Source organism: Carlito syrichta, unplaced genomic scaffold, assembly GCF_000164805.1.
Source record: "Carlito syrichta isolate Samal-C Ts95f unplaced genomic scaffold, Tarsius_syrichta-2.0.1 Scaffold67786, whole genome shotgun sequence".
NCBI lineage: Eukaryota > Metazoa > Chordata > Mammalia > Primates > Tarsiidae > Carlito > Carlito syrichta.
The window spans coordinates 86,686-114,190 of record NW_007011882.1 but is presented as its reverse complement, the minus strand read 5'-3'; the positions used below and the strand labels follow the sequence as shown (position 1 = coordinate 114,190).

Sequence of the window (27,505 nt, the reverse complement as noted above, 5' to 3'; positions counted from 1 at the left end):
ATAGCTCAATGATTTTTACCCCGACCGAAGAGAAGTTAGCACCACTGAGACTCACTGAGGATGCCCGAGGCACTTTCTATGCCATTCTGTAAAGCTGTTCTCTCTTGAGGAATCTGACTGAGCACAGGACATTGCTAAACTTCCACCAAGAAAGTAGTGATTACGGCTGCAACCAGGTAGCCCGCCCTTCCATAAACACCCCAAATTCCCCCATAAAGAAGCTCATAAGACAACTCAAACTTCTGACTCTGACGACTTTCCCTGCTGCCCTTTTGCCGATTCAGCACCTCATTGATTCGAGACCAGGGTCCCAGTCACCCCTCATCTTCCAGAACAACTCTTCATCATCTAGGATCCTTCCTCTAGCCCACAGTAGATGAAGCATATACGTCCCCCTGCTCTCTCCACCCCACTCTGTTCCACGTGTGTAGCCTGGGGCCTGGCCCCTAGTGGATGCTCACAGGTGTCTGTTGTGTTAACAGCCTGCAAGGCACAGGACTCTGGGCGCACTGACTTTATTCTGTATCATAAATGCACCATGCATTCTATAAACATGTGCATTCTATAAAAAACACGGCTTGTTTTCCATGATGGCTCATAGCCCATTGCTGAATTGTGAAATCAGTCTAGTAGGCTGCACTCAGCAGGGATGTTTTTCCCCAGGAAGTAGAGAAAACATCAGAAGGCATCACACATGGGAAAAGTAAATATGATTTTATGACATTTTAATTTCCATTTCACATATACAAATGTGTGTGACTGGGTCTTGATGCAGGATGCCTTTCCTACTGTGGGTCATCCTCTAAAAGTCATTGACCTAAGTCAGCATAGACCTGGTATTGGGTCCACAGCACAGGCCGCAGTGACTCAGCAGCTCTTCACACAGGGTCACCCAAAAGTACCCAGTGCAGGAGGTCCCGCCTCAAGCCAGAGAATGATCTCACAATCACTGCCTGCGCCCTCTAGGACTGGTTGTCTTACTATTCTCCACCCCCAGCCACCTAGGACCCACCCTTGTCCAGGGCTCCTGCATCCCCTCCTCCAGCTACCGAAAGAGGGTCCCTGCCTGGGTTGCACCAGCAGCGACTGATCTGAGAGCTGCCAAGACTGTGCATGGGTGGATGTCTCTGACATGTGACATGTATACTAGCACATGCAGGCTCTGCAGTAAATGAAGCATTTAAGTGGCAATGATGAGAACCCCGGTGTGTGTCAAAACAGATCACAGCAGAAGTGAGTGAGCTAAGCCCTGGGTCTGCCAGCTCCACTCGGCATTCCACCCAACACAGAAAAGAGAGGCAGTAGCACAGGGACATGTCATACTCCAGTGTGAGTGAGTGGGGGAGCCTAGCTGGGGACGGGGCATGCCTGACTCCGGTGGGTCTGGATAGCAGTGATTCTGCACTTGCAGGTTCCAGGAAGCAGGATGAAGGGAAACTGGCAACCCCCGAATCCCTCCCAGGAAGAACAAGCAAGGCTGCTCTTACTTTCTGTCCATATCTGATGCAGCAGCATAGTGTAGAGCCGTGCGCCCCCACTCATCCGTCTCATTCACACTGGCCCCTGTAGTCACCAAGGCCTCGATGCAGTGGAAATGACAGTTGGCAGCAGCATAGTGCAGAGGGGTCCTGAAAGATGAGCAGTCATTAATTACTTCATTCAGGTCAGAACACAGACCCCATACCAGCACAGGTGCCGACAGCAGGATCCCAGGGTATGCAAAGCCCTCGGGCCCTCAGGGTGGAGGTCAGGGTCATGCCCTCCTCTGACCACACAGGCCAGGGATCCCGCATCTGAAATGCTTAGACCAGAAACGTTTCAGGAGGTTGAGCAACCCTCCATCCAAAGACCCAAATTCCAGAATGTTTCCAGGAGTCTTACTACAGCATCATGCTGGTGCGCAGAAAAGTCTCCCATCTTAGAGCATTTCAGATTTGGAGTTGCGGATGAGAGATGCTTAACCTGTGTGAGTGAGACTGAGGTTGCAGAGAGAGTGGCTCAGACAAGGCCACCCTCTGGAGGTTGTGCCTTCTTCCCCTCCCTAGGGTCTATCATGGCTTGGGTATACATTACTGCTTTTTTTTGGACCACTGCAAGACCCCCCCCCACCCCGTCTCTTTCATTCTAATAGAGCTTCTAGTTGATGTGAATGAAAAAGTGGTTTGGCAAGACACCAGACCCAAGCATGACAATCCTGTTCCAAACCCACAGTCCTCCTGCTGAAAAAAGATCCATTCTTTAGTCTGTAGTGAAGACCTTCCCGGCATGTCCCAGGCCCCTCTGACATTCTCTCCCTGACATGTGCCCATTAGTGTGCGTACACTGAACAGCTCGACGTTTTCCTGATCACATTTGCCTTCCCAGCTCTGCCTGTGCTGTCCTCTTCCTGGAGAGCCTCCACCTAGAAGCCCCTCACACCCCACACCCTCCATGTTCCAGAAGTCAGTCTCTTCCCTCTGCCTGGGCCTTTCTCAAGTTCACATCACCTCCAGTTTAGCTACTGGTGCATTGTCCACTGAACAGGAAGCTCCCAGAGGACAGAATGTGGGTTAACTGGAAGAACTGTACACATGAACTCAGAAGGTTTGGGTTCCAGTGTGGGCAGTCCTGTAGCTAGCCCCACTCTTGGCCCTCTCCAGACCTGGCTGTTCTACCCAACCTCAATAGGGCCCCTCCAAAGACATGTCCAAGGCCCTCCTTGGGTCTAAAGCTCTTGTGCATAGATGGCCCACTGAGCCTCCCTGGGCTCAGCTCCTGCATCCACTACAGAGGATACAAGGTACCCACACAGCTCAGAGTTACTACAAGAACCTGGGTGAGGGTGTTCAGAGCATACAGACCCCTTGCAAACGGGAAGCAGCACAGGTACCAAGCAATTTGCTTTTTATTACTTATTTTCATTCTCTATTATTTAACAGCTTTTCTGGTAGGACCAATCAATATTCAGAGAATTATAATCATATTCTAGAAATAAAGTGTCTTGGCCAGGCTTGGTGGCTCAGCCTGTAATCCCAGCATTTTGGGAGGCCAAGGCAAGAGGATTGCCTGAGCCTGCAGGTTCAAGACTCACCCAGGCAACTTGGCAAGACTTCGTCTCTACAATAAATAAAAAATTATCTGGGTACGGTAGCATGCGCCTGTAATTCTGACTGCTTGGAAGGCTGAGGCAGGAGGATCGCCTGAGCCCAGCAGGTCGAGGCTGTGGTGGCTGGGAGCATGCCACTGCACTCCAGTCTGGGCAACAGAGTGAGACTCCAACTCAAAAAAAAAAAAAAGAAAAAAGAAAAAGAAAAGAGAAAGAAAGAAAGCGACTTTATTTCAAGACATCTATCAGTTTTCAAGTACAACTATTTCATGGTTTATAGTTAATTTATGGGCTCTTTCATTGGTTTCTCTTCTTTGGTCCAAAAGAAGGCAACTTTAAGTAGTTTGCATATAGGCTTGCTTAAGTGTTAATTAATTCCACTAAAAACTATTAGGTATCAACCACATGACAGGGCCCAAAATGAAGAGAGAATGACAGCAGTCCTGTCCTCAAGAGACTCACAGTCGGGTGGGGAGACAGAGTCACCAGAACAGTGTGATGTTGCTTGGGATGCAGCAGTGCAGAGTGGAAGGGGAGCAGAGGAGGGCAGGAAGGGGTCAGCAACTCAAATCTGAGAGGAACAGTGGGAGCTGTCCTAGATAGGCTGGTGACAGGAGAAATATGCAGCAACCCCAAAGAGCCAGGGTGCATGTGGAGAGGAACATGAAGAGGTACAATGGAAAAATTATGTATACACTTGAAAAAGTATGTAGCCATGTCCCAGCAAGCATCACAGCTTCATTTTTTAATTTTTTCATAGAGATGTGGTCTTACTATGTCGCTCAGGCTGGTCTCGAACTCCTGGCCTCAAGCAATCCTCCCACCTCAGTCCCCCAAGTAGCTGGAACTACTGGTGCCACCACACCTGGATTTTTATTTTATTTTATTTTAGTAGAAATTAGGTCTCACTATGTGCCCAGGCTGGCCTCGAACTCCTGGTCTCAAGTGATCCTCCTGCCTTGGCCTTCCAAAGTGCTGGGCTCACGGGCACGAGCCACCATACCCAGCCAACATCATTTACTTATGCAAAAAAAAAAAAAACCTGTTATGTAGGAAAAGCTCTAAGATAATCAGCAGTATATGTGTGTGTATAATGTTTTAAACACATCTAAAAATTTATCTCAAGATGAAATGTCCAATGCATATAATAAAATGCTCTAGATCTTGTGAACAGGCTCCGGGTTGGGGGGTCAAGTGTTCTACTCTGCTGCAGATACAATGTTCTAAACTGTCCACATTGGAGTTTTTTGTTTTTTTTTTTAATTAGAAAAATAAACAGACACACAATGGGCACTTCTAAACAGAGCTGAGAGGGCATGCTTTCCTCGTGGTCTGTGTGTGCTTTGAGGAAATTTCTACAAGAAGGGGCTTTGCTCCACAACAGACCCCCCTAGCTGCTGTCCTGCTTGCTATGTCCACAGAACTCGGCTGCCGGGGGTCCTCTCATCTAGACACTGGAAACCAAGCCCTCTGATTACATACCTTCCACATTTGTCCTTTTTATGGAAATCTGCTCCGCTGCTCTGCAAGAGTTTTATACACTCCACATTACTAGAAAGACAGGGAAAACATCATTAAAACAGATGAGTTCCATCTGGCCGTCTTCAGAGAGCACTGTTCTGCAGTATGTGGAATAGGATGAGACAGCTCCAGTTTACATCCTGCTGACAAAAAAGAAACTGAACAGATGACAGCAATGCCGTGTTGTAAGGATCTGACATTTCTAAACTTCCTCCTTCAAAGCTAATAAATCAATACATGTAAGAGCTACGTGGAACATTCTCTGTTCCATGACTAAGGAGTTTGATGATTATTACATGATTAAACCATACAGCAAGCAATAGGCTTCATCGTTCACCCTAAAATTCTCTTTCAAAACAAGAGTTTACTAAATAACCACTCAAGGCCATAATAACTTCACGTCACCTATCAACAGTGAGCTAGTGTGGAGGAGAAGTATCTGCTATCTCAGTGGAGGGAATTCACAGTGATAACCATTTACCGCCCACACAGTCCTTCATGGAATTAAAACAGCTGTGTCACCAGCACTGTCATGTGGGTAGATGAATGGCAGAACCAAAGCTGTAAGTGAAATCATGGAGTTGAGGCAATAAATCCTTCTTGGTGGGGAGAAAAGGACCCTGGGTCTGAACATTTCCATGGAAGGGCACGCAGCCGAAGTTAATTCTAACAGGAGTCCATGATGTGACTCTGGAACAATGTGTTGCCCCTTTTGATTCAGATTTGAATTTTTAAACAGTGGGCATAAAAAAAGGCATTCACTCATCATTGTTCTAAACATGGTTTGCTGAGAAGTGACCTGGAATTTACTGTCTTATTATAATTTAAATTTAAAAATGACCTCAATGATAATCTCTTCACCCCACGTCTGCCATTTATGCCACCATTCTAGGAGAACGAGTCATTTTAGTCACAGGGGGACCAAAAAAACCCCCTGGAATTTATTTATAAAAAATTGTGTATTTATTCTCATGTGTTTAAACTTCAGCACCTTCAAAGTACTCTCCATTTGATGCGATACACTTATCAAGACACTTTTTCCACTACTCTACATAGTTTTTGAATTCTTTGATGCCTCTTAGTGCTTCTACTGTTTTTGGTTTCACATCTTCCACATGGGCAAAATGTTTCCCTTTGGGGACTTTTTCAACCAAGGAAACAAACAAAAAAGGCTGCTCAGGACAAGATCAGGTGAATAGGGAGGGTGGGGCCCTGGGGATATACTGTTTTTTTGGTCAAAAACTGCTGAACACTTAGCATGGTGTGGGCAGGTGTGTTGTCACGGTGGAAGAACCAGTCACCTGTTTGCTACAACTCAGGATATTTCTTCCACAAATTGTGATACAACTTTCTCAAAACTTCCAGATAAAAACTTTGGTTGACTGTTTGATCCAGAAGAACACATTCTGAGTGTACTATAAGAGGCCTATCTTCCAAAAGATAATTCCAGTTTTTTGGGGGGCCCCCCCTTATAAAAACTGTTTAGGACAAGGAAGTATTGGTGTCACATGTCAGGTGACTTGAAGCACTTGTATCCTACAGAATGACACAAAGTGTCAAAGGTAGTGGCAGATTCAAGATGCAAGGCTCATAAAACTCATACAGTCTTGGGGCTGGAGTGGGGTAAGGGAGCTCTCAAAAACAATACAGAATTATGAATATAAAACTATTTCTAAAGCTTCAGAAGGGATCCAGGTAAATAAGAAGCCCTAAAGCATCATCGTTAGTCCACCTTTGCAAATGCCTATGGTAATATGCAAGTGACAGATGGAGGAGCATTGATGTTCCTTAAGGACCAACAAGCTTACCCAAACAAGGTCATCCAAGAGATGCCATGTTTGGTCATGTGTGGTCACATACATCAACAGTATATTGTCAGAGCTTCAATCTAACCACTGGTATGAAATAGGAGAGTAGCTGATAAAAAATTCTCTTTACAACTCAAAAAAAAAAAAAAAGAAAGGCAAGGATTAAATCACTTCTTGCCTATTTTTGGGGTTTATTTGACCTTTTTTCACATTTAGTCATAAAGACTTAGAAAGATCAGATTTGCAATAAGAATGAAAATGTCTATAAACGAATATGAATTAACTCAATTTTGGGTTCTTTTGATCATCACTCACCTACCAGCAACAAAGAGGCAAGACTTAGAAACAAATTTCAAGTTATTTTCTTTTGGTGGAGGGAGTACCAAATAGATACATATTCTACAGCCTGAAACTCTACAATTTTAAAGAGAAATAAAAGATAGAGAAAAGAAAAAAAGGAAAAAATATTTGCTGTATGTATATTGGTTGACAATTTTTCTCTGGAAGAACAAAATGCACGTAATCTGGAAATGTAAGAGTGGTATTTGATATTTGGTAGAAATGATTCTTACCTGTTTCAGTGAGGAAATTGCCTTTGTTTCACAGGCACCATAAGTCAATAAAGCTGAATTAGGCATTAAGTCATGAAAATGAGAACTGCCAACTACTCACCCTCCTGCAGCAGCGGCATGAAGGCACGTTCTTCCAAATTTATCAGGGGTGTCTATTTCAAAGCCTGCAGACAGCACGTGCTCATTACTAAACAAGGACACTATGCTATACTTTTGTCCTAGTTAAACCACAAGAAACATTGCAGAGACAGAAAAATCAGTTAGTAGAAAAACCAGAATGCAAGCAGGTGTAGTCAGAATGAGGTTGTCATGGACATGAACGGCAACTGCTCAAGCACAGCGGTTTTATGGGAAGAACCGTGAAGTCAGGGAATTGCTTTCACACTTGGCTCGGGGCAAGCTGCAGCCCCATTTCTCCGTTCCAGGACGGAAACATATGAAGCCAATCTGAGATAAGCAGGGCAACAGGCGGGCAGACAGACACGTGGAGAAGACACCGAAAGCAGAAGAGTCATCCTAGCATGCTGGGGAGACATTTTCTTAAGTGTGCTCCAACCTCTCGGTTGGCTTAGGATTCAGGAAACATGCTTGCGTGCAGGGCTTATTTTTAAACATGCTGACAGCAGCCAACGTGGAATCAGCCACAGGGAGAGTATTTAAAGGGGAAAAAGTGCCACTGGGACATCTGATGCATTAATTCACAATCTTTGCCTTGCAGACTACCATTCTCGAAAGCCTGGGAGCATCTTAACACGTGGAGATTGGCAGAAGTGGTGATGAGAAAGATTAACAAAGTTCCAAGCCAGAAAGTCTCTCTTGGCTCCAAACAGACCCACATTTAAAGATAACAGAAATCAAACCTAGTCAGAGGAAACTAGGCATAATGGCTTTTCAGGGCCCAGGGAGTGGGAAGGCGACACGACATTTTCTACCACCAGATGTGGGGGAGCTGGCCTTGGTGCTTTATTGAAAATGTTAAACGTTAAGCCATCGTTTCAAGCCTCAGTGGTGTCTCCTTCTTCTGTGACTGATCCTTCCTACAAGCTTGGGCCACCTTGAGCCACCTAAGCTTTTACTTGGGAAACAGACAAGACTCTCATTCTGGGGCAGGAATACAGACATTTAAATAGCTTCAATGCCGAGGGCCACCGGGAACTGCCACATGCTGTGCAACAGGACTTGCTCTGCCAGGGCAGTAAGGACAGGAAGCACGCAGCCACTCACGGACCACACACCTGAAGCCACGTGACTCGTGTGCGGAACACACCAAGCCTTGCCTCTGGTGAGGGACTTACTTACCAGATGACAGCAGCTTCCTGCAGCAGTCAGAGTGCGCATTTAGGGCAGCCAAGTGTAGGGGGAACATGCTGTGGACCCCACACCTGAGGAGAGAGGAGACAACAGCTCACCATGACAGTTCTCCACATGCACAAGGACAGTGGCCTTTCTAGAAGTTCTCGGATGGAAGTAACAACACCTCAGGAAGGACCCCTGGCTGAAGTGATTTTGTAATCTTTCCATCCAATAAATAATTGTGCAGTCATTTTCTACCTTGAAACAATAAACACTTGAATCTAAACCACAATTAAAAGCCCATAACCACAGGAATGTATGTTTTTTTTAGAAAATCTGTTTCACATAAACCAGGACTCTTTAAATTTAAAATGAACTTCCCTCTGGTGTTTTTTTCAGCTTAGCCACCACATGTCTCCTTTCATGCATCTACTCAATGCTTTCTGAGCATCAAACACCATGCTGGAGATCAACTCTCAACTTGGAAGTGCGACCTGTCTTATTTCTTGATTAATAATAAACAAATATTATTAATGTGTTATGTCCCAAGCACTGTGTTAAGAGTTCATAATGGCTGTATTACTGAAAATAGGTTTTGTGCTGAGTGTGGTGGCTCATGTCTGTAATCCCAGCACTTTGGGAGGCCAAGGTGAACAATTACCTGAACCCAGGAGCTCGAGACCAGCCTGGGCAGCATAGTAAAACCTCATTCCTACAAAAAAATTTAAAAATTAGCCGGGCATGGTGGCACATGCCAGTTACTCAGGAGGCTGAAGTAGAAGGACTGACTGAGCCTAGGAGGTCGAGGTTGCAGTGAGCCGTGATTGCCATGATCATGCCACTGCACAGCAGCCTGGGCGACAAAGTAAGACCCTGACTCAAAAAAAAGAGAGAAAGTTTTGAACAAGAATAAATGCTAAAGTCTACTTTTTGTGGGTGAGACTTCACATTCCTGATAGACTTATGTTGCACATTAACCCACATCACAATACCAGTCACAAAAACAGAAGTAATAAACATTAATTTGTTTATATTTCATAAACCTAGCACTATTGAAGAAAGAATCTAAAAAAGGACTTCGTAAACCAACCCCACCGCAACAGTCCCCAGGATGATGCCTCAAGGGACTGCCAGCCTTCAACGGCAGCACTTTCAGCCTTCGGAATGAAATCTCTTCTCCCCTGTCACTTCTCAAGCGAGAACCCAGAGCGGTGAGCTGAATTATAGCTCGTGACTAACAACATGGTGGTCTACCCACAAGCATTTATGATGTAGGGATCATTTCTCAGAACTTCTCAACAAACAATACATCAGTACCTTCTGAGTTTTTACAATCCTCTCCATACACAAGCGAATATGGGACTATGTCTACTTATATCCTGCCGCATTCATTACCCGGTTTCTTCTCCAGCACCAGTTGGGCTGTTTGCAGACTCTATGCTTCGTGGAGACACACAGATGATTTGCGCATACTGAGCACTGGGCACATGGATTTTTTTTGCCATCACCAAGTTACTACTATCGGTGTGTATGACTGTGTGAAGGTACACACATATCCATAGACACTTTATGGTATTCCATGTTACTGGAAAGTGCCCACCGTTCTCTCTCCACAAGAGCACCTTTCCATCTCCTGGGGTTTTGTTCAGCTTCCCTTCTGGTCCCTTCTCTCACATGGAAATTCCCAGCCCAGTGCACAATGGCTGGTATCCATCAACACACACAAGTCCCAGCTTCCACATAGGGAGGCCTGCTTGGAACCGCCTCTCAGCATTTACCAGAAAATTCTGAAAGCACTTGCCTCAGTGACAATCTTGAGGCTCAAGAAGAGGAGGGAGGCCAGGTGATGGGAAGGACACTTCTCTATCTGTGCTATGATTTATACCATTCTCTCTTGATGCCAGAGTAACATACATTTGTAAAATATATACATAACATGTTGTAAAAGTGCCTTGCTAAATGAAACTTGAGGCCAATGTTATTTGACCTAATGATCTTATTGCTTTGGGAGGTTAAGGCAAAAATATATGATTAACTATCTCTGGAATTTGGAAGACGAGAATGGATAGAATATTTTCTAGGATGGATTAACGTTTCTGAAAGAATGAGCCTAGAATGAAGAGCTGGGCTTCTCAAGAGTTCTTTGAGCCTTTCTCATTCTTCAAATATACATACACACACATAAATATATATATATACACACACTATATATAAAATATAGTTTATAAATATATACAAAATATGTCTTTATATAAAACAATATGAGCAATTTAATTAGTGGAAATTCCATCAAACTCTATAAAAAATCAGTTGGGAAAAACCAAAAGTATAAGTGATGGTATAACACAACAATATCATAATATATTCCATAAACTTCATTGTAAATATTTCTAATCAACCTTGCCACTTAACACCCCTTTCTTTAGATAATTCATCACACTCTATGCTAGCTAATTATCTTATTTTTTTTTCACTGCTTCTTATAAACCTGAAAGGTAAAACTACTCTAATTTAAAAGGTCTAGTAAAAATTGTTTGATATATATTTTTTATTTCACAGTTAATAAGTCACCACCTCAAAGTAGGATTTGGAAATATTAGTGTAGACTCAAGAACTATTGGCATTTGAATTTAACTATAAAACTATGGTTCAAATGGCAAAGCTAAGTATCAAGTCAAGATCGAAAGAAAAAAAAGCAAGAATTGGCATTCTGAATCACTTCAGAAATGATACATGCATTTCAAAATAAAACTCCTCCTTTTTTTTGCCATAAAATAAGATTGTGAATAAAGGAAGGATTATAAAACCGTCAACAGGACAATTTGGACTTAGTGTCCACCAAATCAGAAGCTTCCCCTGCTTTAGCAGGTTTACATCTCAGAAGACCAAGAACACAGACGTGCTCACAAGAAAGCTAATAAGGCAGAAGATACGGAAAGAGCAGGACAATCCCAGTGAAACTGCTGCATTCATCTGCCCAGTCATTAAATTAATGGGATGCATGTGTAGGGGCTGGTTTCAATTTACTGCTGGCAGCATCTCCTCCCCAGCTATTTCAGAACAAATGAGGTCTGGAGGACTGTGTTGTGGAGAGATCAGGGTGAGGATGTTGGTCCTTTTGAGCCTCTCCTGTGCTTCAGGGACACAGTACCCTCCCTACATCCAGTCTTTCCTAGAGCCTTCCCTTTAGGCCATGCGGCTATGGTGAGGGGGTCATCAGCTTTGGGTCTGAGTCCTGGTTTTGTCATGTGCGGTCTATTTGATCTTCAGTAAGTGCCTGATGGTTCCCTCACAGGAGAATAAGACAGTTACAGTGTCTACAACATAGAGAAACTGAAGGGCCACAAAATAACGAACACAGAGTGTTAGCCAGATACCCGGCACATGGTAAGCACTCACCATGCAGGGCCATGACTACCCTTATAATGGTCATTGGCTTCGCTGGCCACCAGTATCTGTGAGTTTTAAAGCTGTAACCAGGTTGTGCTTCCTCAAACCAGGTGTATGACTCCTTAAAGCCAAGAACAAATTGTGTCCAGCTGACATTTCTGTATCTCTAAATCCTTTTTCTGCTTCTAAATCCTTTATAATACTCACCTCACCTCACCTCACCTCCCTGGGGCTGTGTAATTGGTTTAGTTTTGTTCACTGAGTGAACAAGACAAAAACATTTCCTAAATTTAGAATAGGATGATTTTACAATTCTTAACCAATTGATCAATCCAGATAAAAAAATCAAGTGCTATGAATTGTATCCATGTATCTAATAAGCACCCCTCAGTGACAATCAGCAGACTTGCCCCTTGCCATCTGTTGCTGCAGATGTCTATAGTAGTTCCTTTTGAATTAAGTCCAAACTCTCCGATGTGGCTTGAGAGGCCCCTTTTGGATCTGCTGTTGCCTGATGGGTGCATATTCTAGAATATCCGTGAACAGCCCTGTCCTGCCCTCAGACCTTTGCTCACACTGGTTCCTCTACCCGAAATCTTCTAGCTTTCTCCTACTGTTTCACAGACCACTCAGTGCCTCCCTGAGGGTGGCTGGAAAATATTTTGGAGATCTGAAGAGTTCTCTGTGAAATTTTTTATTTTTATTTTTTTTAGTTTCCATTCCATGGCCTAAACTGGAGTGCAGTGGCATGCTTGCAGCCACCCCATTGTCACCTGCTGGGCTCAGGCGATCCTTCCACCTCAGCCTTCCAAGTAGCCAGAACTATAGACATGAGCTACCGTGCCCAGCTAATTTTTAAAAAATTTATTGTAGAGATGAAGTCTCGCAAAGTTGCCCAGGCTGGTCTCAAACCCATGGGCTTAGGTAGTTCTCTCACCTCGGCCTTCCAAAGTGCTGGGATTATATACAGGCTTAAGCCACTGTGCCTGGCCTGTGAGAATTTTTAAATGGTCTTTTTCTTTTTATTTCTCCTTAAAACAATTTATTCAGATATAATTCATTTCCAATAAAATGTGTCCAATTTTAGTGTATACTTGGTGAATGTTGAGAAATTTTTACAGTGATGTAAACACAGGACAATCAAGATATTAAATTTTTTGTCATGTCCCCATATAAACTGAACCATACAGTATATGCTGTTTTTAAAAAAAGCATCCAGCTCCTTCCTTTTTAATGGTGATATAAAACCATCACCACAAGAGCATTTGGGCTCATCTAAAAGACTTCATCTTCCCACACGTTGACACCCATGACATATCTCGGCTCATGGTGGTGCTTGTGTGGTCTTGGTGGGGCCGGTGAGAAGAGACACAGATGGACTTGGTGGACTGATGGCACATGTGAGCCTAGGGAGGGCTGGTGACCAGGCAGCACCTGAGCCTTCCATGGGAACAAAGCCAGCAGTAATGAGTCAAGGCCTCTGTGACCACATCCACCAGCTTCCACTTTGAACCATGTCAAAACTTCCATTCTGCAGTGTGTGTCGAACTCCAAAGAACTGTAAAATCATCCGATTCTAAATTTAGGAAATGTTTTTGTCTCTCCCACTCAGTGATCAAAGCTAAACCAAATGCACATCCCCAGGGAGGTGAGGTGAGTATCATAAAGGATTTAGAAGCAGAGAAAGGATTTAGAGATACAGAAATGTCAGCTGATCTTGATTCATTCTTGGCTTCCTACACAAACTGTGATTTAACTCTGGCAAAACATAACCACTCACTCACCAGCTGTGTGGAGAGGCTATGTGATGTGTGTTCAGAGCAGAGGCCCAGAGTCCATTGATAAGGATGGAGCCCCAGTCCTCCCTGACTCTGTGACCTTGGAGGGTCCCTGGACATCTTGGTACCTCACTAATGTTCCCTGTAAGATGGGGATCACCACAGCACTTCCCCACGTGGCTGCTTTACAACTAAATGTGCCCCCCCACCAGGCCTGGCACAGGTGGGCACTCATCAGTGTGGTTGCTGCTCAACTGTGCAGTCAGCACGGACACTGGTGGCTTCTGCTTGCCCATGTTTAATAACTTTTTAATGTGTTGACATATTAGTTTCCGAAGCCAAGGAAGTTTATGTCTAGCCTTGTATTTACACATCTCCACATCACAGTATAACACACATAAGTCTGCACTGAGGATCTGAAAGACCCAGCACCATCACCTGATGGCTACTATCCTTCAGTCTTGACTAACCATTGTTCCTTCCCAGAGGCCCTCCCTGGCCTTTCCAGATGGGGTTCCATGTCTCAGATGTGTTTTCCCATGTGCCCTTGCTCTGGTATCACACTCAACATGCAGATTATCATTGCTTTTGAAAATGTGCCCCCCCATGGATCACAGATTCCTTGAGGGCGGGGACCTTTCTTATCCCAAAACCTGGCAGATAACAGTTAACCGGCCCTCAACAAATACTGAATGAGTGAATGACTGTCAGAATCAGTTACCTTTACAACTGCAAGACCCCAATTCTGCTGCAGAACTTGGAACACAGCTGGTGAGGTGGAAGGCTTCTACAATCCTGAAGACAAGAGCCCCAAGCTCATAAAGTCAATGGAAAAACCAAAGGGCTCTGACACCATGCAAAGGTGCAGGAACACCGAGCCAAGTTGTGGGATGTGCATTGACTTTAAAGTTCACAGAAGCAGAAAGAATAACAAAGAACATTCTAATCAAGTGTTGACAACAGATGCAAATACATTCATAAGAAAGTAATAATGAGAAAACTCATTGTGTAGGGCTCTTTTTAAACCCATTTGGCGATACTGTTTATGGACAAAGATGGGTTATTTTCAGAAATGCTATTTGTTTGTTTACTTATTTACAGAAGAAAACGCCTGTTTTTCTCCTCTTTAATAAACTTAGGAGCAACCCAAAGAACAGTGATTTTCTGAAGGGCTTTGGCAAATTTCATCTTCAGTTTCTCTACCTTTCATTTAGATATTTCTCCATAAGGTGGTTCCCTTTCTTCCATATACACACACACAATCACTGCCTTAATGAACCACTGTCAATGAAAGTAGCATGTCTTATCCCCAGACTTCCTGTGACAAAAGAAAGCAGATGTGGCTCTTTGATGCTGGGTCACAACAGAGCCAACAGAAGGGAAGGCTGCTTGAACCATAATACCATTTCCAAGGTACTCTTGCTATGTGGTATGTGTTTGCATAAATTGAAAGCAAGATAATTACAAGGAAATAAACTGCATGCTCATTGAATTAAGTGGGTTTTGGGGGAAAATTTTAAGTAAGCATTGGGCTCAGTTTATTTCTATCCCTAAAATGGATTCAAGTCTGGATGAGAATCAGAAATTCATGATTGTTTGACTAAAACTCCTCAAGTAACCCAGAACTGAAAGAAGAATACCACCAAAAATATGAACACAACACAAAGATGGCTGGTTGGTGCCTCAACATTCCACTTCTGCATAACTAACACTGAGTACTCATGACCACTGGCTCTCAACAGCCAGGAACTGGCCAGAAACTCCAGAATCCAGAAGAGTGTCCTGAGTCCTAGCGTGGTACTCCTTCCACAAAATCCAGCAGCTTCTTTTAGCCGGTGGCATCCTAGTGAAAAGTGCCTTTGGCTTATGGCAGGTTCCTTTTCCTTCTAAAAAGAGACAGCCCACTGCTAATGCTACTTGTCAGCTTCCCCTCCTCTGTCGGCCTCAGCCATGTTCTTAGCCCAAGACCTCATCTTTTCTCCCTGGAGATCCACAAGAGGCTGCCAGGAGTTTCTGGTCTGGACTGCCCACAGTACGTCTGACTGCCTCCAGCACGTCTGACTGCAATCAGAATGATCTTTCCACTCACAAGTGGATCAGTAGACACAGTATACTCTGCACCCACTTAGCATTCTTCAGTAGCTTCCGAACGCCTCAGAATGGAACCCAGACCCTGAGCAGTCCTCCAAGCTGTGGCTCTTCCTGCCTTCCCAGCTCACATCTTCCCCTCCCCAACACACATCAGATGACCCACTTGGGAAATCTGCATGTTCACATGTTTGAGTCCTATAAAAACCGTTTCCTCCTCTTGGAATGCCCTGCCTTGGTCCCCACTCTCTTTCTATTTCATAATTTTGTCCACCTGGCAAACTCCTACACAGCCTTCCTGTCGCTAAAATGTCGTCACTTCTGGGGGACTCAGAGAGTGTCTGTCTCCCTGACTGTGTTCCCACAGCCTGGTACATAGTCCAAACCAAGAACAAGAGCCATTTGCTCTTGTTCTTATCTCTACTGTGAGATGGAGCCTACGAGGTTATGGAAACCAACCAGTTCAAGTTCATGCTGAACAACTGCAAATAAACCACTACGTACTATCAACCCACTAAAGCACTTGATAGAAGTTATTACTACGAACATGCCAGAGTGCTTAAGGAGGTCATCTCCACCAAATAGCCAAACCGCTTCGTGAAGTTATTACTACCAATTCACCAAGGGTTTAAAGAAGTCATTTCCACCAACCTGCCAGAGCACTTCATAGAATTATTTTAAGCCCAGAACATCTAGCCCTCTGTGACTCAGATTTCATGATCCCATCCATAATGGTTTCCCCAGACCATTTTAACACTGGCTCATTTCAAGCAATATTTTCAATTCTGTTGCACATTTGACAAATAAAACGGAATTCCTAATGCACACCGCCCCCACATTTTTCCCCTAAAAGTCAGCTATTATGACCCATCGTCTCTGTGATCAAAGCTAAACTCTTTATTTAGGCAGTCAGGCCTCATTAATCTGGTTCAAGCTATTGTTAAGTACCACAATAAGAGTGAACATGTCCTGGCAGCTCACTGTGTGCCAAGCACTGTTCAAATAACCTTAACGAGGATTATCTTTGTAATAACCTCAGCAGGTGTATTAATATAACTCATACTTGCACAGATCCTACCAGTCATTAAGTCATTTAATCTCCACAACAAACCTACAAATTGGTACTGTTATTCCTCCCATTTTTCACATGAGAGAATTCAAGCACAGAGGGTTAAAGCAACAGGCTCAAATCACACCACTCACAAGTGAGGCGGCTGGATTCGAGCTCAGGAAATATCCACCAAAGTTGGGACCCCAGCTACCACATGACACTGCCCTCAGGTGGAGTGCAGTGTCACCATATCCCTCTTCTCTAGTGTTACCATGCCCCCTCTCCTCTGGCATCATGTCCTCTCTCCTCATGTGTCACCCCATCCCCTCTCCTCATACATCACTAAGTACCCTCTACTCTGGCATCACTATGTCCTCTCTCCTCTGACATCACCACATCCTCTCTCCTATGGTGTCACCGCATCCCTCTCCTCTGGTAGCACCATATTCCCTCTCCTCTGACATCACCACATCCCCTCTCCTCTGGCATCACTACCTCCCCTCTCCTCTGACATCACTGCATCCCACTTCTCTGGGGTCACTGGGTCCCCTCTCCTTTGACATCATCATGTCCCATTCCTCTGCTGGCCACGCTCTTCTCTAAGGGGTGTTCTTTTCCTCTGTTTTCTACCATCCTCCCTGCCTGGGTAGCTGCCACCCTGCTCAGTTGTCACCCTCAAAGCCTGCCTCCTTAGAGCCTTCTCCCTGGAGCCTTTTCAGAAGATGCTGGCCACCTTTGGGTCCTCTCCTGTCTAGATTATTTGGTATTTATTGTCTACACCAAACATTTGGCCACTTAAGTTATATTTCATTTAGAACTTTATAATGTTCTATCTTGCGTGGCTTTCTGTCCTAAGTGGGCCTTGGGCCCCTAACAAAATGATGAGCTCCTTGAAGACACTAATCAGATAACTTCCTTCCTCTAAAGTCTCCCATAGTACCCAGTGCCATGACAGTCCCATGCAAGTGCTGTATATGTTTTTGCTGAAGTGAAGTTTAAGTGAAGTCAGGTCCCCCCTTCTCTATGCAGATTTACTCAACTGTACTCTAAAACTATGTTATTAAAACTGAGAAAGAATTCTGAACAAATTCTGAATTTCTCCAGTTATGTTATATTTTTTCCTGTTTAACATTAAGCATTGGTGAGACCAGTCTGGGCATCACAGTGAGATCCCATCTCTACAAAAAATACTTTAAAATTTTAAAAAATGAAATAAAAATTAGCCATGCATGGTAGCACATGCCTGTAGTACTAGCTACCTGGGAGGTTGAGGTGGGAGAATCACTTGAGCCTAGGAATTTGAGGCCACAGTGAGCTAGGATCGTGCTACTGCTCTCCAGCCTGGGCCATGGAGCAAGATCCTGTCTCTCGAAGAAAAAAAAATCTCCCTAAAGTACCACTAAGCATTGATTGGAAAGAACAGAAGAATATTAGATTCTTATTTCAGATTTCAGATTATTTCAGATTTCACTTGTGTTCAGTGTAATTGTGCAGATCCACCCTCACCTGGACACATGGGAGCCACCCACTGTGCGACCAGCCCTCTGGCAGTGTCGCCGCACGTGGTCATCACTCCCATGTCTACACAGGGACCTACTTGGCTGTGTCGGCTCCGCTGGTGATCAGGGTGTTGATCAGTAGCTCATGGCCATGTCTTGCAGCCACATGGAGGGGAGTGTTGCCATCCTTGTCCACGCAGTCAATCTCACCTCCTGCAAGACAGGGTTAATGCAGGATCACACAGGGCTCGGCTTGGCTCAGATGCTAGTTCTACGTGAGTCACTTGTTCAAAAACTTCTTACAATGATTTCAGCATATACAGGGAGTATTTTGTTAGAAAGTTATCTGGATTCTTTATTCTGTGTGCTTACATTATCAATCTGATACACAGTTAGGTTCATTTGACTATCTTTGTTTTCAAATTTTTACTGGATTTTGGTTTAATTTTATTCATTTGTATCCACTGAAACATTCACGTTTCAAAAGTCAAACGTATATTTTTTAACGTCTTCTTCTCACTTCTACCTCTTCCATTTCATTCCCATCCTAATCTGATAGCAATCATTTCCATTACTTTTAACTTATGCTTCTTGTGTTTCTTTTTGCAAAAATGTTTTTTATTTTTACATAACACTAAAACCTGGCACTCACTTCCAGGGATCGCTTCTTAAAGTTCTTCTGCATTTGTGTGCAGTGTCACTGTTTCCCACTGCACTTCCCACTGCGCAAATGTCTGAGTTCAGTACCCCCGAGTTCAGTACCCCCATCTCCTATGGATGAGTATTCAGGCTGTGAATAACATTTTGCTATTATCAGAAACACTGCAATAAATAACCTCACCCATGTGTTGTTACACATTTGTTAGACGCATCTTCAGGGCAAATTCCTAGAAGGGAGATTCCTAGGTCAAAGGACAAATCAGTATGTGGTTTTGTTAGATTCTGCCAAATTTCCCTCTTTATTGCCGCCTGTGGTTTGGATATGGTGTGCTCCATGTCCCCTGCCCCAATTCTCTTGTTGAAATGGAGGTGTCGAGACGGTGGGGGCAGATCCCTCATGAAGGGTTCTGGAGGGAGTGCATGAGCTCTCATTCTTAGTTCCTCGAAGGCCTATTAAGCCTGGCACCTCCCCCTCTCTCCTGCCTCCTTTCTCACCACAGGATCTGTACACACCATGACTGTAGCTTCCTGAGGCCTCACTGGATGCTGACAGGGACTAGTGCCAGGCTTCTTGTACAGCCTGCAGAACTGCAAGCCAAATGAGCCTCTTTATAAGTTACCCAGCCTCTGATACTCCTCTATAGCAATGCAAACAAACTAGACAGTGCCTCTCTAGGGGTAGTGCAGCCCCATACTTGCACCAGCATTGTGTGGGGCTGCCTCTTTCCTGCAGCTTCGTCAAGCTTTGAATATCGGCCATAGGATAGGGAGAACTGGCATCCCAGATTTTCATTTTCAGTTTTCTTATTATGAAGGAAGTTGAAAATCTTTTCATATTGAAGGGCCATTTCTTTATCTTTTTCTGTGAACTATTTTTCATGACTTTTGCCATTTTTATTATTATTATTATCATTATTTTGAGACAGGGTCTTGCTCTGTCACCCAAGCAGGAATGCAATAGCATGATCAGGGCTCACTGCAGCCTCAACCTCCAGGACTCAAGAGAGTCTCCCACTTCAGCATCCCAAGTAGCTGAGGCCACAGTCATGTACCACCATACCTGGCTAATTTTTTAAAATTTTTGTAGAAATAAATTCTCGCTATGTTGCTCAGGCTGGTACCAAACTTCTGGGTTCAAGTGATTCTCCTGCCTTGTCCTTCTGAAGTGCTGAGATTACAGGCATCAACCACCATGCCCGGCTTGCCCATTTTTCCTGTGTGTGTGTGTGTGTGTGTGTGTGTGTGTGTGTGTGTGTTCTTCTATTCCTTGATTTTCAATAACTCTGAAAATACTTGAGAAATTACTCATTTATTACTAATACATGTTATAAATATGTTTCTCCCAGGTTTTTGTTTGTCTTTTTATTTTATTTATGGTATTTTTATCCTGCAAAATATTTCTTTTGGTCTTTTGTTGTGTTTTAAGTTGTAGTTAGAAAGGCTTTTGCTATATCCTGCTAACACAGCAATCGACATGTGTTTTCTATACTGGAAAAGTTTCAGTTTTTAGATTAGGACATTTGATTCATTTATAGTTCATTTTGGTGACAGTGTATTAGTTGACTGACTAAATAAATGTTTCCTGAATGCCTGAAAGAATCAAAATCCAAGAAAAGAGCCTGAACAAATTTTTCAAGACAGAAAGTAGATGAGAGGTTGCCAGGGGCTGGGGGAGGGAGGAATGGGGAGTGATGGCTAACGGCTCCAGGGTTTCTGGAATTAAATAGTGGCGATGGCTGTATAACCTTGTGAAAATACTTAAATCCACTGAGTTGTATGCTTTAAAATGATGGTGGCTATAGCATACGAATTATATCTCAACTCAAAAGGAACGGGCTGAAGAAGACTCCTGGGAAAGGTAAGAAAGTAAAGGCAGAAAGCCCCTCAAGGAGTAAAAGACACTCTGTGTGCCCCTGTGCTTATGGGAGCCAACGTGCATGTCTGTTTCCAACGGGGAAAACACCCCAGATATTGGGGCACAGAATGTGAGTTATTCTTAGGTCCTGTTTCCTGGTTATCCTGTTCAGAGAGAATCTCTGCATCATAATGGAAAGTTGTAAGTAACAGAATTATCAAATTATGTTCTTAGACATTTGCTGTTTAAGAGTAGGTCGCATCCAAAAATTGTGTTTCACAAGATAGTCTACAAAGTGCCCTCCAAGTTTGACCTTAGTCTCATTCTCAATTGTATTGCACTAAAGTAAGTTATATTTAAACTAAAATATACCATTATAAGATATATGAACACTACAATGTTCAGTGTGTACATCTAAACTATATACACACATATGTACATATGCCAGAAGAAGAAATATAAAGTCCTGAGAAATATAAATATTATATGAATGGCTTTGGTCAGTCTAGAAAGATGTAATACATTTGTTTTAAATAATTTATTTTTGATTAAGAAGTAATTTTCTCATTGTGGAAAATTTAGAAGCTATAGTAAAATACCAAGGAAAAAATCAAAGTCATCTATAAATTCACTGATTATCCAAGATAGTCAGCATTAATATTCTAGAATGTTTCCTTCCAGTTGTATATATGTATGTGTGCATGTGCGTGGGTATAGGAAATTCTCATAGTTGAGATCGCAGAAAGAGTTTTGTATCCTGCTTTCTTCCATAACGCTACATCACAGACACTTCCCGTCATTAATTTTTTTATTAATATAAATAACTACATAATATCGGTATTTACAAAATCAGAGAATTTACTTAGCAAGTCTCCAGTTATTAGACATTGAGGCTATTCCTCAATTTTTGCTAAGAAAAACACAGGAATGAACATATTTACAAATCTCTACATTTCAGATGATTTCCCTCAGCAACATTTTTAGAACTAGAACTACTGGACCAAAGATACGAACATGGTCAAGACCCGCAATAGACACATGGCTTTGGGAAAGGCTGAGTTCATCTGCTGACTCAAGTTCTACACCCAGAAGAAGTCACTGACAGTCATCTCAGCTCTGGGGAAGGAGCATTAACTTCCTAGACAGGGTGCAGTCTCTGCAATGAGACCGTATATGTGATCTTCCTAACAACATCCGTACGACCCTTCATTCATCTTGGTCACTGTGACTGACAACTCCCCGACAATTATTTTCAGCAAACAATACTTCTAGACAGGTGTTTTGGTAGCACAGAGAGTTACTGAATAAGAATCTTTGCCACAAAGTGAAATAAGTATCCCAAAGGCCTGAGCTTTGTGGATGGGTACATGCTTCAACAGCTGCAGTGAGCACATACACAATTCGAGATGCCTTACTTCATCACCAGGACCTGGGTGTACAGCCTTGCTTGAAAGTCAATTCACTGCCAGGAATTTTGCACATTTAGGGTTTGCGGCTTCATAGCTGTGTACAAAAAGGTAATTCCATTTTGACTGACTGGAACAGAGAAATAAAAATGGCAATTTGATACAAATACAGATCTGTCCTCAAATCTTTGCTTCTGTGGTGTAACAGGTCTTTCTAAGATGAGTTGCCCAGATAGACTACAGTCGTTTCTATAAAATAATAATGGTACATCTTTACATATACATTCTTAAATACATAGAATAATCCAGAAGTCTCACCAAACTGTCCATAAAAATTCTTAGGATGAGATTTGGGAGACATGCCAGGGGTACACAGGAGATCTCTTTAATGTCTTAATTTTAGTTTACAGGGAGCATGTTCTAATTTTATAATCAGGAAAAACAATAAAACAGAGCGAATTATTGTGATCTTCTAGGGACTTAAGAGACAGTTCACTGTGATTTGAATTTAGAAGAATCCGACTGAGATCAATTCCTTGTATGACTTGAGGGTATTTAGGGACAGGCAGCCCCCAGGTCCCCACAGGGCCTCAGAGGACAGGTTGCCAATGCAGGCAGTCCATGGCTTGTTTGAGAACTGCCCGCTGTTGTGCCTGAAAGGTCCACCCACAGAAGGGGCTCAGAAGGGGTGCAGGGAGGCCCCCAGGCTGCAGAGAAGCCTTCACCCTGGACAACACCACACCATTCCACGTCCTTCCCAGCCAAGAGCTACCAGACTGCTCTCAGGAAGTGTTAGGCCTCCAGATTTACCAGTCTTTTCAAATAGGCCAAAAATGGGGCAGAGAAGAATGATAGAAAATAACGGAAAGGTAGAGACAGGGTCTGAGCCGATGGGGATTTTCTTGCTGCTACCATTTCATATGTCAAGTGAAAACTTTAAAAACGCAGTTAGTGTCCATATATGCTTTTGTTGTTATTTAAAATATATTTCAGGAAAGCATCATAACCTTATGGGAAAATAAAAAAGAGATTATGTATTTGCTATTTAGAAATACGTTTTCTATTAAAGTAGTAATTTTAGATGAACGAATTTCTGCTTTATAATCCCTCTACAAACCTTTCCATTTTCACTTGGAAATCTTTAAACTTTGCTTGGAATACAAGTTAAATATTTTTACTCTTCATCTGTGGGTTGCAAGCTAAATGTTGGTAGTTGATCACTGATGATTAGTGAGGAAAATAAACATGTGTGAGTTTAGAAGCATGCAGAGTGTCTCAGAGTGGGTAATTAGCCAGTAGTTTCTGAGCATTCACCTGAAGTTAGCTGTTCATTGCACAAACGAGAACAGTCATCTCATCAAATGGCCTTGGAAGGACTGTGAGCAAAACTGTCAATAACCTTCCACCCAGATGTCCCAAGCAGGCACTGGACACCTCCCTCTTAAGCTCTACTTGTTGTTTAAGCATCTGTGAAGACAGCATCACTTCTGAATCACTGCAACCCACTGGTCAGTATCTGAGGTCCCTGCCTGGCGCATGCAGCCAGGTCAGATGCCTCCTGCACAGGCTGTGTCCCCACCCAGTTTCTCTCCCTCTCTCACTGTAACAACGCAGCTGCCTGGCAGACGGGGTCTCTGCTCACCAATAAGAGGATTTTCTTAGGACCATCTCACCAAAGCAGGGTGACTCGGGGAGGAAAATGTTGTTATGAAGTACTAGTGAACCTGACCAAGATAGTCAGGGAAGCAGAGGAAGGCCACACCAAGTCCCACATGAAAGCAATCTCTCAAAACAATAAAGTAAATGCAAGGTACGTTTCTCAGGGGCACATTATGCGTGTCCCTGAGCTGTACCACATTCCCACGTGGGGCCACACCCCAGCTCCTGAGGATGAGGGCTCCTGCCACTGCAACCTGCTCTGGGGGATGACACCAGGACCTGGCATCTCTGGAGAGGGGGTCCCGGGGGCGGCCCAGGATTCTCCCCGAAGGCAGCCAACAGATAGGAGGAAAGAGAACCTCCCATTCTGCTTCCCAGGCATTTAAAAAGTCAGATGGAAGAACTACCTCACGTGTGTCATGGATGCCAAGAACTGTCAGCTGAGAGAAGAGACACCAGAGTGCCTCCTGAGGAACAGCTCCATGTCAAACATAAGTGACTCTTAGAACACACAAGCCTCAAATTAAAAAACTGTGGGGACTATGTTTATTAGCGTTGCAGTTGGGCATCCAGTCTCTCATGTTAGACTGCCTGTGTTCTGATCCTTGCTCTTCAACATCCTGGCCATATGTCCCAACACAAGTGACAACATCTCTGCCTCAGTTTCCCATCTTTGAAATGGAGGTAATTATAGGATTTATATGGGGCATTGAGCTAAGTGCCTGGCACAGTGTAAACACACAACCCATATTGGCTTTATCATCATACACAGTAGACTATTCACCAAAACTACCGTACAACCCAGGACTCTGGCTCCCACCCAACCCAAAAGCAAGAGGCCAGGCCAGATAAGAATGAGTCAGCTCTGAAACAAAGATCCTTGATCATGAGAAGAGATGGGGTCTATTGCAGGTCCTGGTCCAACTCAAAAGTCTAGCAAGAATTTCCAGGGAGGACACAGAAGTCTTTCGGCCCATAGGACGGCTCTTGGAGAGGTTAGCAGCCACCCCTGGGCTCTTGTGGGTATGCTAGCAGTACAGTGGTGGGGATGGTTATGGCCTTGATTCTCCAGAGATGACCAGTGATGCGGGATGAAGCTGTGGGAAGGCGGTACAGACAAGGGGAAGGACTGCTCTCTCACCAACCTCGTCTCTGTTGCTTGAGGTTGCTCCAAGAGGGAGCAAAGTTTTTCAGCCACAGAGCCAAGGCCCATTGACTACATTCACATTCCATTGTTTACAGGTTTTGTCTGTTTGGTTTGTTTGAGCCGGGTGTGGTGGCTCATGCTTGAAATCCCAGCACTTTGGAAGGCTGAGGCAAGAGGATCACTTGAGACCAGGATTTTGAAACCAGCCTGGGCAATATAGCAAGACTTCATCTCTACAAAAAAAATCTTTAAAAAAGAAAATTAGCCAAGCATGGTGGTGGGCACCTGTAGTCCCAGCTACTCAGGAGGCTGAGGCAGGAGGATCACTTAAGCCCAGGAGTTGGAGGCTGCAGTGAGCTATGATCATGCCACTGCATTCTAGTGAGAGAATGAGACCCTATATTAAAAAAAAGAAAAACCTTGTTTGCTTGTTTCAAAAGTTTTGTTTGTTTCTGAAAAACAGTTGAGAAACTCAGTGGGATGAGAAAAGTGTCCAAAAGAAAGAGACCAGGGTCATCCCCTCACCTTTATTTATATCCAGCAAAATGAGACAAAGTGGCCTTTTCAGGAAGATGAATGCCAAAGGTGAAGCCCAGATTTTAAATTAGAGATGATGGTGGCTATGTAGGGAATTTCCACATGACTTTCCTCAGCTCACTAGAAACGTGTTGGGATCTCTTTCTCCGACAGCTGCTCTGAAGTACGTATAAATTTCCTTTGCTCTGCTGCAGAAATTTTGCTTCCTAAGCATAATTTCCCAGGCTGGTCTTCCATCCAGATGTCAAACGACTTCTTTGTTTTATGACTTGAGTGCCTAAGATAAAGCTCAGTGCCACTAATAATTCAAGCGTATGTGGTCCAAAATTCTTACCGATGAGAAAAAAACACAGCCAAGGAAATGGACTCATATCAGAATTTTGAGAAGCAGAAATGTGGGTCAACTACAAATAGTTTAGGAACTGCTAGACTGACCTGGACTTAAGATCTGGACTAAACTTGTTTCTTTTTTATTGTCTCTAAGATTTGCTAAGATAACAGAAGTTGCATGGTTGGAGTCAGCCCACTCGAAACACCAGCTGGGACCTCCTCCTAGTAACCTGAAACCTGTGATGTGAAGTGACCCTCCTGGGACTTTGGCCTCAGAGACAACCTGATGGCTCAAGTATAACTCTGCTGTGAGCCTGGAAAATTACTATACATTTGGCTTTCCAGGTCTCCATCAAGTCTGCAATTTCATGATCCTTTATACCACGTATTTACCTGCTTTTCCTCTGAGTCATCTCATCTTCCCACCTTTGCCCAAGTAGCTTAATTAATGTAGAGAACTGTAGAGAATTCTAAAATCTAAAAACAATCCAGATTTGTTGCTAGACAATGTGTACTACTTTCCTTTATTAGTTTCAGAGTGAAAAGTGCAGGGTGGTGAGTCTGTGTAAGTACATTACCTCCAGTTTCAAAGCTCACATCTTCTGTGCCTGACAGGGGACTGACCGTGCAACTGTGGCTTTCTGTCTGCACTGCTAAGCTGGATGTTGATAATGTGTCTAATGAAGAGCTCTTAGCACAGTTCCTCAGAGTATTGTGGAAACCCTTGCCTCCTAAAATGCCAAGATGTCCGCTTGCTTGCACATTCAGGCGACTGACAGTCAAGCTTAGACCAAGAAAGCATTCCAACAGCAACACAACTGACACATGGCTCTTACCATTCTGAATGAGGGTTTGTGACCGAGTGAATCTTCCATGGACGGCTGTCATGTGCAATGGGCTTTTGCCATCTTTACTCTAAAAAAGTGAAGGAGAGAGAACAACAGAAGTGAGCATGAGCCAGTGACATCAATCTGAAACATTCCCAAGACAGGGCTGACAATGTCCTGAAGACACCAAAGATAAGACCAACAACTACAATAGGAAAGAAAAAGATAAAATGTGCGTGAACTCTCACATTACTACATAGCATCACATTTTAAAGACATTAGAGAAATAATCATCCAAAATGTGCTTTTCCTCTCCTGTGATTTGATCAAGGAGGTTTCCTTCAAGGTGTTCTTCATCATTTGTCTACAGTACACAAAAACAGACACATGATGTGCTGATTTGTGTGGTCCTGCTTAAGCTGAGGTTGACTGACGTGCTATAAATCACTGTAATTCTCAAACCTGACCTGGAACCCTCACCATTTCCCAACATTCTAGTTCCATTAAAAACAAATTTTTTTATTTTTCAAAAAAATAATCTCTTACTTCACTTAACTCATGAGCAATCATAGGATTGTGACTATTTAGCAAGTTGCCATGTGAATGATCGGCTGGAGATATGTGCTAAGTTAACACACCTCTTATTATTCACAATATAAATTATGGAACTTCCTTACATAGATTAAGCCCAAACACGGAAAATGTACAGAAGCTATTATACCAGATTATATTAGCATTATACCAAATACCAAAGTCCTATATATTTAATTAAGAAATAGTCATTTACATTATTTCTTCATAAAACACTCAGGCCCAAAAGAAAATATCACTGTTATTTTAGAGCAAAAGTGTCCTCAACAGACAGAATGTATTTTCATTCAAGTATTGTTTTTTTAAAAAAATTTATGTGACTGTTATTTTTCTAAGTTTCAGGAGAAACTTTTCTCTAAGTCTGAGGTTAAAATACAAGATTTCAAAAACGCATGTCCATTTTAATAA

The 27,505-nt window shown here is 43.2% G+C and overlaps 1 protein-coding gene across 1 annotated transcript in view; it reads right to left on the bottom strand.

The window, feature by feature from the left end:
• Positions 1-27,505, bottom strand: part of LOC103253731 (serine/threonine-protein phosphatase 6 regulatory ankyrin repeat subunit B) — a 179,137-nt gene that overhangs the window by 83,595 nt on the left and 68,037 nt on the right. The window contains exons 8-13 of the mRNA XM_021709359.1: positions 26,516-26,594; positions 18,184-18,298; positions 8,286-8,368; positions 7,087-7,150; positions 4,568-4,636; positions 1,488-1,628 (exon numbers count right to left, since the gene is read on the bottom strand). Coding sequence (XP_021565034.1) covers positions 1,488-1,628; positions 4,568-4,636; positions 7,087-7,150; positions 8,286-8,368; positions 18,184-18,298; positions 26,516-26,594 — 551 coding nt within the window. The remainder of the gene's footprint in view (positions 1-1,487; positions 1,629-4,567; positions 4,637-7,086; positions 7,151-8,285; positions 8,369-18,183; positions 18,299-26,515; positions 26,595-27,505) is intronic.